Here is a 15,558-nt window from a genome sequence, read left to right as displayed (position 1 = left end):
GCTGGCTCCATTGTGTCATTTTTAGCACAGAGACTTGGCTGAAAACCCTGTATTGCTATTTCTTCTTTCTCCATGTGATTCTTGTATTTTGTGGAACACTGACAACTTCCTTTGGGGGACAGTTTGTTGGATTAAAGCCACAAATTCATTACTCAATATGTGATTCTATATCCTGATTATGAAAATTGTATGCATGGCAGAACCCTCATTTGTGAGAATGTGTGTGTGTGTGCACATACATGTGAGAAAGAGAGAGAAAGCCTGAGAGTATTCACACATATGGTCAAATAGAAGAAGTCAAGACACAAAATAATGGATGTTTTCTCTACTCAAGGGGATCCCTGTGGTTTCTGTATTTTTATAAAAAAAGTTTTTCTTGCCCATACTTTCTGGGCTTCCCAGGTGGTGCTAGTGGTAAAAAAAACAAAACAAAACAAAAAAACAAAAAACAGCCTGCCAACACAGGAGACGCAAGAGACTGAAGTTTGATCCCTGGGTCGGGAGGATCCCCTGGAGGAGGAAATGGCAACTCACTCCAAAATTCTTGCTCAGAGAATCCCATGGACAGAGGAGCCTGATGGGCTACAGTCCATGGGGTCGCAAAGAATTGGATGCATCTGAGCACATACTTTCTGGAATAAACGTATTTTAAGAGGAAAGCATACAGGGGAAAAAACTTAAGTGTAAGTTCCTTGCTAGCACAAAAGGCCAAAGGACAAACATGAAAAGAATGAGAGTTTAGAGCTGGGAAGAAAGGTCCAAGTTCTGTTTCATTTTGCAGGTAGTGGTCAAGGAAATGTGGGGTGGATTCTAGTAGGGGTGAGAGTGTGGAAGCCACTCATGCCTGTCCCTGCTTTGTCCCCATAGGTCAAACCTGCTTCAAGCATGTCTATAAGGAAGGATGAAATTCACCAGCAGTCATCAGCCCCACTGGAATGGATCCGCCAACAGAACTTATGTCCACCAGGTAGATTCTAAGGCTGGTCTCCAACCCTTGTCTTCATGTCTCTGTATTTATTTTTGGCTACGCTGAGGCTTTGTTGCTACTTGAGCTTCTCCCTGGGGTGGCTTCTCTTGTTGCAGAGCACAGGCGCTCGGGTGCAGGGGCCTCAGCAGCTGCAGCGTGTGTGCTCCGTAGTTGTGGATCCCCGAGCTGTGGAGCACAGGCTCAGTACTTGTGACACATTGGGCTTAGCTGCTCCGCAGCACGTGGGATCTTCCGGACCAGGGATCGAACCCATGTATTCTGCATAGGCAGGCAGATTCTTTACCACTGAGCCACCAGGGAAGCCCCTGACCTTTCTTTTCACTGTTGAATGTGCCAGCTATGAATGTGACTTGGATGTGTGGCTTGTAACATATGTCTGTTGGCAGTACTGGTCTAGGGTATGTGGTAGATGAAGAATCAAAAGATGAAAGCCCGGTTGAGGAGAGTTCCCCTTGTGGATTCCACAGATGGCCAGAAGAGGCCTCCCCAGCCACACTGCCAGCCTGAGGGAATCCTGTGGGGATTTACTCACCAGCTTTTCCCTTCCTTCCCAGGATTCTATATGGAAGAAGTCAGTGGAAGTTGTGCCCCTTGCACCGATGGGACAGACTACACCAATCATTCAAACACCCTCCCTTCTTGCTTACCTTGCACGACTTGCAAGTCAGGTACAGAACCTGTGGTCCCCCATGCCTTCAGTTAAGGTACTGGGTGATGAGATGGGATTTAAATGGGATGAGGAGTCAGAAACCTGATTTCCAGCCCAGCTAGGTTTTCATCCTGTCTTAGGTCAGCAAAATAAATGAAAACAGAAGTTATTTGCATAATGCATTCCAACTGGTAGGGAAGTCTTTCAGAACATCAGCTGGAAAGAGGGGAATAACCTGTCCCTTGATGGAGGGAGCTGGATGGTAACAGTGCAGAAGGCCTGCGGGCGTGGGGCAGGGCTGGGTCTGAGCTGTGTGATGTGTCTGATCCTGGGCCAGGCTCCTGTGAGCGCCATGCCCTCTGCTCTGGGGTCTCAGGCTCTCTCAGCCTTCATGACCTGAGGTCCCTCTGCCTCTCCAGCAGGGCATCACCCGTTGGGACATCACCCAAGGGTTCCTCTCCATCTGTAATGGCTCAGATTACACCTCACCCCACCCCACTTCTTGCTCCTCATTTGTGATCTAAAACATTTTTCTTCTCAACCCTGATGCAATCCGTAATGATGCACAGTCCCTTTTGTATGCCTCTGTTGGTGACACATGAACAGTGGCTGTTTTATGGACGGTCTGTGTGTGTTGCTGCAGAAAATGGCCCCCAAATTACTTTAAAAAAGATTAATTCATTTATTTTTGGCTCTTCTGGGTCTTTCTTGCGGAACAAGGGCTTCTCCAGTTGTGGTGGGGGGGGCTACTCCTTGTGGCCTCTCACCGTGGCGTACAGGCCCCAGAGCGCAGGATCAGTAGTGGGGGCACACGGGCTTAGCTGCCCCGCAGCACGTGGGGTCTTCCCAGACCAGGGAGGGACCCTGTGTCCCCTGCTTTGACAGGCAGATTCTTAACCACTGGACCACCCAGGAAGCCCTCCGAATTACTTCTTGAACTGAGTGGATGGAGATCTGAGTGGTGAAGAAGGGTTGAGAGACATATTAGGGAAACAGCCCCTCAAAACCTTATCTTGGGTCTCTAGGAGAAGAAGAAAAAAATCGCTGCACCTCCAGCAAGGACACTGAGTGTCAGTGCAAACCCGGCACTTTCCGTGGAGAAGATGCACCTGAATTCTGTCAAAAATGCAGCTCCGGGTGAGACACAGGAGCCTAGGGGGCTTCCAGCCCACAGGAGACTCCAGTTTCCTTGTACCCCTTTCTCTCTCTGCTTCCGTGAAGCCCCTCCCACCTCTCAGAGCTCCTCTGTGCCTGTGGGGTCTCCCGAGCCTGCAGCAGCGCTCCCCACCACCACCCTTTGTCCTGCCCGGCTTTCCCAGTGGCCCCTCCCCACGTCTCCTCGGGCGTGGCCTAGAAAGACCGGAGTGCTGACAGCAGCAGAAGTCATAATGAGGCCACGTGTGTGCTCCTTCAAGGTTCCTATAAAACCGGAGCCAACTTGACAGGTCTCACACCCAGCGCTTGTTCCCCAGTAGCACCTGAATCTTTCCTATTCGGGGACTCGGGGGCCAATAGTAATTCACTATCCTCTGATGCTCCAGTGTTGGCTGAGATCGGTAGGAAGAGTCAACAGGTGGATGAGAGGGCCTCGTATTCAAGTTTGACTGGAGGATGAGTCAAAGTTGTGCACACACCCTTCTGACCCTTAACCTGGATGAGGCACCCCCCCCCCCCCCCGCCCCCAGAGCTTCCCATGCAGCCCAGGGAGGCCAGGGCGGGCCTTGCAGAGGAAGCCCAGCTCCTGAAGGACAGCTCTGAGCACTCAGCAGGAGCCCGGGGGTTGCAGTACACAGTCCTGGATTCTTCTCCTACCCAGGGAGGGGGTGTGAGGGGACCCTTCCCTGCAGACAGCAGGAGCCTGTACCCCCTCTACTGTCTTGTCAGGGGACCCAGGACAGAAGGCTGCCCCCTCCTTCTCCTCATCCAGCCAGCTGTCCCTGATGGGTCCCCCTGTGTCTGTACCCAGGTGCCCTGATGGGAAGGTCATGGTCATGAACTGTACCCCCTGGAGCAATGTCAAGTGTGTGGACCAAAAATCAGGTACCCTGGCCCATGGGGAGGCCCCGGTTCCTGGAGAGCTAGCAACCATGAGCCGGAGACTACCCATCACTCCCTGTCCCTCCTCAGGCACTTCACCGCTGGTGACTAACATTTTCACTGGACTTGGAATCCCAATTGTCCTAATCACCATTGTCCTAATAGGATGTGTTGTATGTTGCTTCTCTAAAGGTGAGGTTCTAGAAGGGAAGGAGGAGGTGCTGGCTCCCTCCTCCATCTCCCCAATCCTCCTGTTCCTCCTGGCTTGTCTCTGATCTTGTTCCCCAGGGAAACCCTCCTCCTCCCACCTCACCTGGTCCTACAAAACCGTGATCACATCGGGCCCCCAACTCAGCTGACGATCCCCTCTTCCCCCTGGCCGAGTCTGGTGGGAGGAGGCAGAAGAGGGTGGTTCAGGAGCAATGCACAGATTTCACATGGGTTTCATTTTACTTCATTTTCTCCCTTCTCTTCTCCTCCCTGAGTTCTCCAGACTCGGGGTGTCCCACTTGCAGTCACAGGCCCGAGGCTGTTTGTTCAGTGTCTGTCCCTGGGGAGGGAGGTGCGGCCAGAGGACCCTCCCCACCACTCAGTGGCGTCTCTTCTCTTCTAGGTGGCTTTGGTGAGTGCTGCCACAAGGTGAGTCGGTTTCTCCAGCATCTGGCGGCATCAGACCCTCAGTAACTGCTTCCGCCCCACAGCAAAGCCCAGGGTGGACCTGGTCCCTGGTTTGTCCTATAGCGCTGTCCCTGACTCTCTCAACTGGCCTGGGGGCTCTAGGCTGAATGTAGGAGGGAGACTGGCCTGCTGAGCGCTGTCCTAAGGCTGGTTGGCAGCGCTGGCCCTGTCCTTACTGTTTGAGACACCCTCACTCTGTAACCCCGGGGCATGCGGGGAGTCAGGCAGGGGTGCTCAGTTCCCTTTAGCATCACACCAGAGTCTGGGTGCCTTCAGCAGAGCCCAGATGTGCTGAGTCTATGCCCACTTGGGGGGCACAGCACAGGGATAGGTGGGAAGGCAGAACCCACTGTATCCCCCCAGACGCTGTAGGGGTTTGTGACTCCTGGGTCAGCGCCTTGTTTTCTCAAGGCCCTTTTCTGGCGCTTATGTCCCCCAAGAGAATCTGAGGCTCTGGACCATGCCCACAACAACAGGCTGACCAGTGGAGATTCACTTTCCATTCTGGTCCCTTGGCAGGAAAAGAAGCTGACAGAAGACAATGCCCAGTCCCAAGATGAAGCAAATGGGGAGTCTGATGGTGAGTGTGCGGCTCTGGCCCTTCTGCTTGCTTGGGACTGTGGCAGAGACAGGGAGAGGCAATGCTGGTCAGGTCTCCTCTCCTCTGGGGAGGTGGTGATGGAGGGAGATCAGGGTGTGGAGAGAAGAGAGCCCACCCCCTGTTCTGGTCCACTGGCAGTGCTGATGCTGTTTCTCATCTGTCGTCTTGTCACCACATCCCTCGTCTAGAACAGCGCAGCCAAAGGGTGGTCACTCCTCCCATGACTGACCCAGTGATGGGGTCAGAGCTACATATTTTTCTGTGTGACTATTACATACTTTTAAGCCATTACTCATCATAGTAGCAATTTCACATTTATTTCAAAAGTATTATTAAGTTGAATCTACTTGAAGTAAAATTTCTTTGTCAACATATATTATTTTCACTATGTATATGTGTGTGTGTTTATATATATATACACACATACATATGAGGAGGGCATGGCAACCCACTCAAGTATTCTTGCCTGGAGAATCCCCATGGACAGAGGAGCCTGGTGGGCTACAGTCCATGGGGTTGCAGAGTCAGACATGACTGAGTGACTAAATATATATATACTATATATGTATACACACACACACACACACATACAGAGACATTTACAGTTTTGGGTCATATCATTTCAATAGTTTTGAGGTTTTTGAGTATTACCGTAATTTATAAACTAATCTAGGAGGAATTGAGATCTTTTAGATATTCTATGTGTTTCTTATGAAAAGAGTTAGCATTTTAAGAGTTTTATAATACCTCAACTCCATGTGTGTTTTTCCTTGGTAAATTGCTCATTTCTTGTTGAGGTTGTATCTTTGTATTACAGTGTTCTATAACCTCATGAATTTATCCAACTCATAATTCATTATAGAATTTATTGTCATAATGTTTAACATTCATCCATCCATACATTCACGTTTAAGTATTATTGTTGAACCATTAGAGTTTCATAAGAATAAAATAATATATAAAATAATGACTGTTTTGTCCGCTCCCTTCAAAGATCCTGCATTGGTTTTGTTTTGCTTATGGCTGCCTGTGCCAGAATTTCAGAACAATGTTTACTAGGCTCAGCTCTGTAATCTAGGGCCCTCGATTAAGACCAAGGCTGCTCTCCATTGTGTTTTACAGAAAACAGCAGCATCTGAAGGATCTCAGGGGAGAAGATGGCTGCTGGTTCCAACAGACGCCACAGAAAGTGAGTGTTTTTTTCCTGGGCAGTGGATCAGGAGTGGAGGGAGGAGGGACGGTGTCCTAATTTCTGTCTCCATAGCTGTTAGGGCAACTCAGAGAGGGGATGGCTTGTCCCTGGACCATCAAGACTCTAGTTCCCTCCCTGCCCCCTCCTCGTTTTCCCACCCTGCACCCCTCTGTCCTCTAACAGTGGCCGCTAACACCTCCCTGTCCTTCCCTCCTCCACCGTCTCTCCTCCCTGGTTGCTCAGGGCCAGGTTGACCCACTCTGAGACTTCTGAGAGGTTGTGCTGTCCAGCGGGGCACCCACTGGCCCAGGGAGGCTGTGGAGCACCTGTCCATGCATGCTAAGTCGCTTTAATCATGTCTGACTCTTTGCAACCCCATGGACTGTAGCCCGCCAGGCTCCTCAGTCCATGGGATTCTCCAGGCAAGAATACTGGAGTGGGTTACCCTCCTCCAAGGATCATTCCAACCCAGGGATCGAACCCACATCTTACATCTCCTGCATTAGCAAGCAGGTTCTTTACCAATGGCACCACTTGGGAAGCCCCGTGGAGCACCTGAAACTGTGGCTGAATCTGATGAGCTGTAGTATATAACTCGATACTGTAGTTCAAGGAGTTTGCAGAAAAAAGGACTGTAATTTGTCTCGTTAACAGTATTTTTTTTTTTTTTTTTGCATATTGATTACATGTTGAGGGGCTTCCCTGGTGGCTCAAATGGTAAAGAATTTGCCTGTAACGCAAGAGAACAGGGTTCAGTCCCTGAGTCGGGAAGATCCCCTGGAGAAGGGAATGGCAACCCACTCCAGTATTCTTGCCTGGAGAATCCCATGGACAGAGCCTGGCGGGCTGCAGTCCATGAAGTGACAGACTCGGACACACAGCCGAGTGACTAAGACTACATATTGCAGTGAAAATTTTAACTTACTTTTAATTGGAGAATGATCGCTTCACGGTGTTGTGCTGGTTTCTGCTGTAGAGCAACATGAACCAGCCATGGGGGTACATATATCCCCACCCTCTTAAGCCTCCTTTCCGCGCCCCCATCCCACCTCCCTTAGGTTATCACAGAGCACTGGATTGAGCTCTCTGTGTTATAAAGCAACTTCCCATTAGCTGTCTATATTACATACTGAAATGAAATTTTTTTTGAATACTTTGAGTTAGTACCGTATGTAATGAAAACGAGTATTGTTATTTTTCATGTTTTCAGTGTAGCTGTTACAGAATATAAACTTGAGTTGGGTGCCCTCCTTATGTACTCTGGATGGTGGGGTGTACAGCGTTTCACACACACAGCACTGAATCTGCAGCACAGTCCATGAGGCGGGTGGTGTTTGCTCCATTTTATGGTTCAATTCTTGCTCAGAGTCTGTCCCTGTCCAGCTCTACCACAGTGTCGGGCAGTGAGGCTGAGCGGGGTGTGAGGCCGGAGACCTTCCTCCCTCCAGGCCTTTGCTTTGTCCCCAGTGCAGAGGCGGCAGCCAGGGGACCTCACCCTCCTGAGACAGGCAGGTGCCCCCCTCTGAGGTCTGTTGCCCCTCGCTGTCCCACCCTGTCTCCCATCACAGATGCCTTCTCCCTCTGTGACAGCAGTCTTCTCTTCCAGATGGGCCCTCATCCCCTGCTTAGGGCAGGACTCTCTGCTGACCTGGACTGCCCCCCACTGCCCTGGGTGCTGGCGAAGCCCAGTGCCCAATGCCGGTGTGGCTTGTTTCTCTGCTGCTGGGAAGCAGGTCAGGGGCGCAGAGCAGCAGGCTTACCAGCAGGGGGAGCACCTCAGGTTCCCACCCTGAAGTCTAGGCCTGACTTGAGGGTCCTCTGACTTTGTGAAAGCCGGTTCCAACTCTGTCTCTGTGACTTTCCCCCAACCTAGGCCTGAAGCTGTTCTTCAGTGACTTTGCAGCTATCTCTTCCTTGTGACTTATGTGATTTGCTCCTGAGGCAGATGGGCCTCACATGAAATGAGATCCTTGTGGCCAGAGAATAGGCCTGGGTTTCTCCAGATGCCGTGTGTGAAATGCTGCCAGTCACCAAGAAGGGACAGGAGACCTCAGTTAACACCTTGCTGGATGCTTGCAAATGCTGGGGCAAAGACTGACAAAAGAGACAATTCAAGAGTGCCTGCTGAACTCAGGAAAGTATGAACATGTTCATGAAGAAAGTGAGACAGGCTGTGCTGTGCCCTAAGCGTTTGAGGACCTCAATCTTTCCGTTCAGGACACACTGCTAATAGACTTCTACTTTTTATTTGTATTTGTTTGAAATTTGTTATTCATGTTAGTATGTATGCATTTAATGACGTTAACTTATAATGGAAGCGTTAGTCACTGAGTCATGTCCAACTCTTTGCGACCCCATGGACTGTAGCCCACCAGGCTCCTCTGTCCATGGGGTTTCTCCAGGCAAGAATACTGGAGTGGGTTGCCATTTCCTTCTCCAGGGGATCTTCCCTACCCAGGGATGGAACCTGGGTCTCCTGCACTGCAGGCAGACTTTTTACCAACTGAGCCACCAGGGAAGCCCCGTAACTTGTAATGTACATCATTAAAGTGCAAACATCTTGTATGTCTTTGTACTTTTATGTTTGTGCACATATTTATATGTGTTGAAAAACGTTTTGGAAATATAATTTCTAGGCTGTTTATGTGGGCTGCCTGGTTGAGCACTGGCAATCCAAAGCAATTGGAAATACAAAAGGAGGGCATTCCCTGGCTGTTCAGTGGGTAGGACTCTGCACTGAGAGCCCTGAGTTCAATCCCTGGTCAGAAAGTAAGATCCCATAAGCCATGAGGCAAAAACAAACAAACAAAAACCTACAAAACAGCAAGAACAACAAAGGAGAGCAAGCCCACTGCTGGGGGAATGTGACCAGTTGGGGATTGCCTGGCGACTTCTACAGGGTCCAGGCTTTAAACATGTCAACTTTATAGTTGTGTGAATATTCGTACTTTTTATAGGGAGATGTTAACAAGTGGGCAGAGCGGGAGAAGTGGCACGCCCGTGCAGCCCTGTCTGGTGTCCGTGACCTGGGCTGTGATCCCCTGGGCTTCCTGTTGCTCACCTGGGAGGTCAGGGTGGGGCGTGGGTTAGATAGGAGTGTCTGATAGTTTCTGTGTCACGTCTGGTCTTATCACTGACCTTCATTCCATCTGGGCTCAAGGAAGAGAGGACAGGGATCTGCCATGGTTTCTGGGAGGAAGAATGGACGGGCTCCTGGGTTATGTTCAGTGTTGGCTTGCTCACCACTAGATGGGCCCCCCTTGATACTGGTGCTCTGAGCCCAGAATTGCCTTTTTGTGTTTGAATTGGCTAATTAAGGATCTCAGCCCCTCTGTAAGCTTTGACCTTCTGCAGGAAAGATACAGAAATGCTGATTCTTAAATACTGTGAGAACTGACCTAAAATGCCTACTATATTAGGGTTTTGTCTTTTCTTTAAATTAAAAAAGTTGTTTTTTTTTTTTTTTTACTTCTGCTAAACCTTCTCCATAGTATTCCAATCACCGCAGGATAATTTAATGGCAGAAGCAATTCTCAGGGGGGTTTTTGATCTAATCCATCTCAAGGCTTGTATGTTGCCTTCCCTAAGGTTGATGTGACTGGTGTGGTCAAAACTGGAATTGCCTAAAATTTAGGTACAAATGGATCCAGTGTGTGGAGCTCCCCTGTGTTTTTAGAAGGGCTGATCCCCATGGTCTTTGTGCTACATCCCTCTGGCCCTGATGTCCCTCCCTTTCCGGGCAGTCAGCTGTTTCCTGTCTTTGCTGTTTCTTCTGTGAGGACACTCTGCCTTCATCCCCAGAAGGAGATAGAAATGAATTCCTGGGACTTCGCTGGTGGTTCAGTGGTTAAGACTCTGCACTCCCAATGCAAGGAGCCCGGGTTCAGTCTCTGGTTGGGGAACTGAGATCCCACATACCTCAGCTAAGCATGCGCTCTGCAGCTACTGAGCCCACGTGCTGTAGAGCCTGCTCGTCACAACTAGAGAAGCCTGTGTGCTGCAATGGAGAGTCTGCACAGCTGAAATAAGTAAGATACAATAAAATTTGAAACTGTCACCTATATATTACAAAAAGCATGTCCATTTGTAAAACCGTTTAAAAACATAGTCAAGTGTTAGGTCACTTGTCCCTTTCTCAGAAGACTTCCTTGAGTGCCCGTCTAAAGTATCAGCCTTGTCAGTATTTGTCATGTATATTCATTTGTACACTTTTTGTGTGTTTTACTAATGAGAATCTTCAAGAAACGTGAAACTTGACTCCTTTGTTACTTTCCTGTGGGTGCTTAGTCGCTCAGTCCTGTCCGACTCTGCGACCCCGTGAACTACAGCCTACCAGGCTCCTCTGTCCATGGGATTGATTCTCCAGACAGGAATACTGGAGTGAGTTGCCATTTCCTACTCCAGGGGATCTTCCCGATCCAGGGATCGAACTCGCGTGTCCTGGGTTTCCTGCATTGCAGGCGAGTTCTTTGCCTGCTGAGCCATCCGGGAAGCATTACTGCTTTATGCCAATGCAAGTGTGACAATTTAAAGTTTACTTGAAGACTGGATGCCTGTTCAGGTTCCTCCCCAGTAATGAATGTGACCAAATTAAATATGCAATGTCATATAGAGATTTTATAAATTTATGTAAAAAAAAAAAAAAAAAGAAATTTTATAAATTTATGTAAACGTGCAATTTTATGATTTTGAACCAAATTGAATATTCACTGTTATATACAAATTTTGCAATTTTCTATAAATATGCAATTTAAAGAATTTGTGGTCAAATATGCAATGTTATATAAAAATTTTATATAAATAAGCAATTGGATGAATTTGTGACCAAAATAAATGGCAGTTACATAAAAATTTTGCAATTTTATGTAAATATGCAATTTTATGACTGTGACCAAATTAAATATATGCTGTTATATACAAATATTATAATTTTATATAGTTTTATACATTTTGACAAACGTGGAATGTTATAAAAAGTATAAGAACTATTAAAATTATGAAATTATAAAGTTTTCTATAAATATACAGTTTTGTGAATTTCTGACCAAATTAAATATGTAATTTTACATAACAAGAGGCACCTGCGTGTGTGTTTTCCCCATCCTCTGCTTCTCTGCAGCAGCTCTGAGTGACGGGTACAGGGGTGTGCTCTTGCTGTGTGACCCACTCCTTCCCTCTCCCCTTTATGCCTCAGGCTCATCCTGCATGGGTGTGTCTCCTGCTCTGACTCCAGACTTCCAGGTGCCAGATTCCTGGGGCACTGGAACTCAGCCCCTCCTCCGTCCACCTCCTCCCTGCCCTTCCTCTGGGAGAGGGGCCCCAGCCTGGCCGGGTCCTGCACGGCCTCCCTCCTGTGGTGTCTCTGAGTCCTGTCTGGGCCTGCTGGGCTCCCTGGAGGTGCAGACCGGCTCTGAGAGCTGTTGGGAAGGGCTGGTGGGGCCCGGCTTGCTGGGGTTCTTCTGTGGCCCCTCACTTGTGAGCCTCCTACCACTACGGGGCCACCTTCCCCTTCTGTCCCTGCTGTCCTTTCTGCATCCTCATCACAGTGGGTCTGGTGGCTCAGCCCTGCAACCTCATGGAGACCCAACTCCCTTCCCCTGGACCTTAGGGTAGGATCCCCCACCCACCTAGATTTCCTGGGGGAGCCCCGTGGTCCCACCCCTGTCCCCTTCCCTGGAGCGAAGGTGCTAGTGCAGATCTGCACACCCCCTTGACTGCCCCCACTCCTGCCTGTGAGCGACTACATATTACATCAGGAGTGGGAAGAAAAATATTTTAGTCACAAATCAGGAGGAAGAGGTGAATTTATAATTACTTTAAATACTTGAAAAGCAGTGTTGCCTGGCAAGTCCCAGTCCATGGGGTCACAAGGAGTCGAACATGACTGAGCAACTAACATTTCACATATGAGATGCATCTGAGCAGTTCTGCAGGATAGGTAAGAGCACGTATTAGTGGAAATCACCCTAAAACTTAGTGTTTTAAAACTACAGCCTTATTCTTGTTCACTCAGTCACGTCTGACTCTTTGTGATCCCATGGACTGCAGCATGCCAGACTTCCCTCTCCTTCACCATCTCGCAGAGTTTGCTCTAATTCATGTCCACTGAGTTGGTGATGCCATCCAACCATCTCATCCTGTCAACCACTTCTTTTCATGCCTTCAATCTTTCCCAGCATCAGTCTTTTCAAGTGAGTCGGCTCTTCCCCTCAGGTGGCCAAAGTATTGGAGCTTCAGCCTCAGTCCTTCCAATGAATATTCAGGGTTGATATCTTTCAAGATTGACTGGCTTGATCTCCTTGCTGTCCAAGGGACTCTCAAGAGTCTTCTCCAACACCACGGTTAAAAAGCATCAGTTCTTCGGTGCTCAGCCTTCCTTATGGTCCTACTTTCACATCCGTACATGACTATTGGAAATACTATAGTGTTGACCAGACGGATCTTTGTCAGCAAGGTGATGTCTCTGCTTTCTAATATGCCATCTAGGTTTGTCACAGCCTTTATTACATCACCATTTCTAATGGTTCAGTGTAGTTTGGTTCTCTGATACTGAATCTCACCAGACTGGGGCTGTGGTCCCTTCCAGGCCTGAATGGAAAAGATACCTGTGCTTCCAAGCTTACACAAGAGGCAGGGACTGGATTCAGTTCTTGGGGGCAGATGGCAGGAGGCTGTCCTTTGTCCCTGTGATGTGGGCATCTCCATTTATTGTTTATTGTGATGTGGGCCTCTCCATTTATTATTAGTCACTCTGTTTAATAGTAGTCACTCAGTCATGTCAGACTCTTTGTAACCCCAAGGACTGTAGCCTACCAGGCTCCTATGTCCGTGGAATTCTTCAGGCAAGAATACTGGAGTGGGTTGCTATTTCCTTCTCCAGATCTTCCCAACCTAGGGATCAAACCCAAGTCTCCTGCATTGGCAGGCGGATTCTTCACGGCCGAGCCACCAGGGAAGCCCAGTCCTCTCCACGTGTGTATGTACATGCTAAGTCGCTTCAGCTGTGTCCGACCCTTTGTGACTCTATGCCAGGCCCCCTCTGTCCAAGGAATTCTCCAGGCAAGAATACTGGGTTGCCATGCCTTCCTCCAGGGGATCTTTCCGATTGAGGAACTGAACTGGCATCACTTAGGTCTCTAGCAAAGGCAAGCAGGTTCTTCACCCCCAGTGCCACCAGGGAAGCCCGGGCCTCTCCATAGGGCTGCACAAAACACGGCAGCTTCTTTCATCAGAGCAAGTGAGTGACTGGGGGTGGGGGGGCGGGCAAGCCACCATCCTTTGACCCTGATCTTGAGACATCCCACTGCTTCTGTTGATCCATTTCTTGGTATTTTCTCTGAAATGCTGACAGGTCTGAGATCCTACTTGCGAGTTAACAAGTTACCACAGTTATTTATGTGAGTCTTTATGAGTGTGCATGTATACCTGGGTAGCATGTATACACCAGTATACAAGTGTATATGTATGTATACAAACGTACATGCTAGCCAACTGTACACATACCATCCCGTTGTGAGATCTCTGGATCAAGGACCAGACTGTTTCGTTGCTGAGTAAACTTAGCCCTGGTTCCCCACGGGGGGAGAGGGTAGAGGCACATGTACCTGTGTGTGCAGTGGGGTTTATGCATAAATTACAAGTTATGAAACTCAGCGCTTAAACAGATGGCTGACACATCTACCCCTGCTCTCCTCAGTAAGAAAGATGCTGCATTTTCCTCTGGAATAGAAACAAAGTCTCTTTTGGAGGAAAGAAGCCCAGAATGTGACTACACGGCCCTGATGGGCAGGGGACACCCTCCAGTCCCTCCAGGGCAGTAGCCAACCTCTCCCTTCTAAGGCGTGGCAATCTTTTGGGCTTGTTGCATGCAAAGTCGCCTCAGTCATGTCTAACTCTTTGCAACCGTATGGACCTTAACCCACCAGGCTTCTCTATTCATGGGAGTCGCCAGGCAAGAATACTGGAGTGGATTGCCGTGCTCTCTTCCAGAGGATCTTCTGGACCCAGAGATCGAACAGGCATCTCTTAGATCTCCTGCATTGACAGGCAGGGTTCTTTACCACTAGCACCACCTGGGAAGTCCTGTTAACCATTCAAACAGCCTTTAAGCAAAGTTGCCCACAATCTTTGCTGAAAAAACTTAAAGGAAATCTGAAAAATGTCATGTCCATTTGATTAATTGAAAATAATAGGATTAAAGGCCGGAAATTTGTCCCCAGGAGTCAAGATAAGCAGGGTGCACAGTGTCTCTCTGCCTGGATGTTAAACATTCCCTCTATGGAATTTCATTAAATACATAAACTTTTAAAGGGTTTCTGACATCTCCCAATAGTTTGCGTTAGACAAATAGAAAATGCAAAACTCAGTTTTTGGAACAGATTTCCACAAAAACATGAAGTAACTTTTCACTCATCCCTTTCCTGGGTCCTGAGTCATCTTTCCCTGTTTTTCTTGACTCCTCAGACTCGGGTTTTCCTCTTGTCTCAGCACTTGACTACTCTTCCTCCGGTTTGTCTTCTCTGTCCCCTTGGGCACACCTCATGCTCTCCCTGCTGAATCACAGCAAAAGGTCTCTGGCGTTGACAGCTGTCTCTGTCCTCCATTATGCTACGATCCCATAGGCGTCTGGAATCTTCCTGATTCAAACCACTTCCCAGGATTTCCACCTTTCCCTTCCTGCAGAGTGTCCAGACAGTGTCTTATCAAGCACTTGGCTTTTGCTCCATTCTCTGAGTTGCTGAAACCATTTCCACACTAATGACCATTTTAGTCTACCCATTAGCCTTGTTAAATAATCATGGATTATACAGACATTTGGGCTCCTCCAGTGGCTCAGATGGTGAGGAATCTGCCTGCAATGCAGGAGACCTGGGTTCAATCCCTGGGTTGGGAAGATCCCCTGGAGAAGGGAATGGCAACCCATTCCAATGTTCTTGTCTGGAGAATCCCATGGACAGAGCAGCCTGGCAAGCTACAGTTCATGGGTTGCAAAGAGTCGGACACAACTGAGTGACGAACGCACATATAGACGTTTATGTGACAAAATGTTTTTGTAGTATCATTCAAATGTCAAAAACTTCAAAATAATTAAAATGCTCCCAATGGGATTCTGGTTAAGCTACTGGTGTTAGACCCATACAGTATGTTAGGGAGTTATCAAAAGTAACATTGTAGCAACATAATTAATGAAATGAAAAAATGTAATAAAAAGAAAAGTGTTTAAAAATGTTAAAAGGAAAAGACAAGAGTAATAGTATTTACCTGTGGTGGTTTTAAGGCAGGTGCACACATTCTTTGATCTTTTTCTTTCAAGATATATAGCTGAACATGGGGTGCAATCAGTGACTCATCTGTAATCACTAGGGCAAGGCAGAGGTGGCTATACATGACCAGTCGCTAGAACTGGGATCTCT

General features: G+C 48.3%; 1 protein-coding gene across 2 annotated transcripts in view; it reads left to right on the top strand.

The window, feature by feature from the left end:
* Positions 1–11,182, top strand: part of LOC136176709 (tumor necrosis factor receptor superfamily member 10A-like) — a 29,229-nt gene extending 18,047 nt beyond the window's left edge. Inside the window, exons 2-10 of one of the 2 annotated variants that reach the window (XM_065947211.1) lie at positions 868–967; positions 1,543–1,656; positions 2,663–2,774; positions 3,604–3,677; positions 3,765–3,866; positions 4,288–4,313; positions 4,872–4,932; positions 6,076–6,142; positions 8,019–11,182. In XM_065947211.1, coding sequence (XP_065803283.1) covers positions 868–967; positions 1,543–1,656; positions 2,663–2,774; positions 3,604–3,677; positions 3,765–3,866; positions 4,288–4,313; positions 4,872–4,932; positions 6,076–6,092 — 606 coding nt within the window. In that variant the 3' untranslated portion in view covers positions 6,093–6,142; positions 8,019–11,182. Of the gene's footprint in view, positions 1–867; positions 968–1,542; positions 1,657–2,662; positions 2,775–3,603; positions 3,678–3,764; positions 3,867–4,287; positions 4,314–4,871; positions 4,933–6,075; positions 6,147–8,018 lie in introns of both variants that reach the window. The other variant, XM_065947212.1, reaches the window with a different exon arrangement.
* Positions 11,183–15,558: the final 4,376 nt, after the last annotated feature.

The sequence above is a fragment of the Muntiacus reevesi genome, chromosome 10, assembly GCF_963930625.1.
Source record: "Muntiacus reevesi chromosome 10, mMunRee1.1, whole genome shotgun sequence".
Lineage (NCBI taxonomy): Eukaryota > Metazoa > Chordata > Mammalia > Artiodactyla > Cervidae > Muntiacus > Muntiacus reevesi.
Note: the sequence above shows the minus strand (reverse complement) of the source record. Positions and strands in the feature narration are given on the sequence as shown.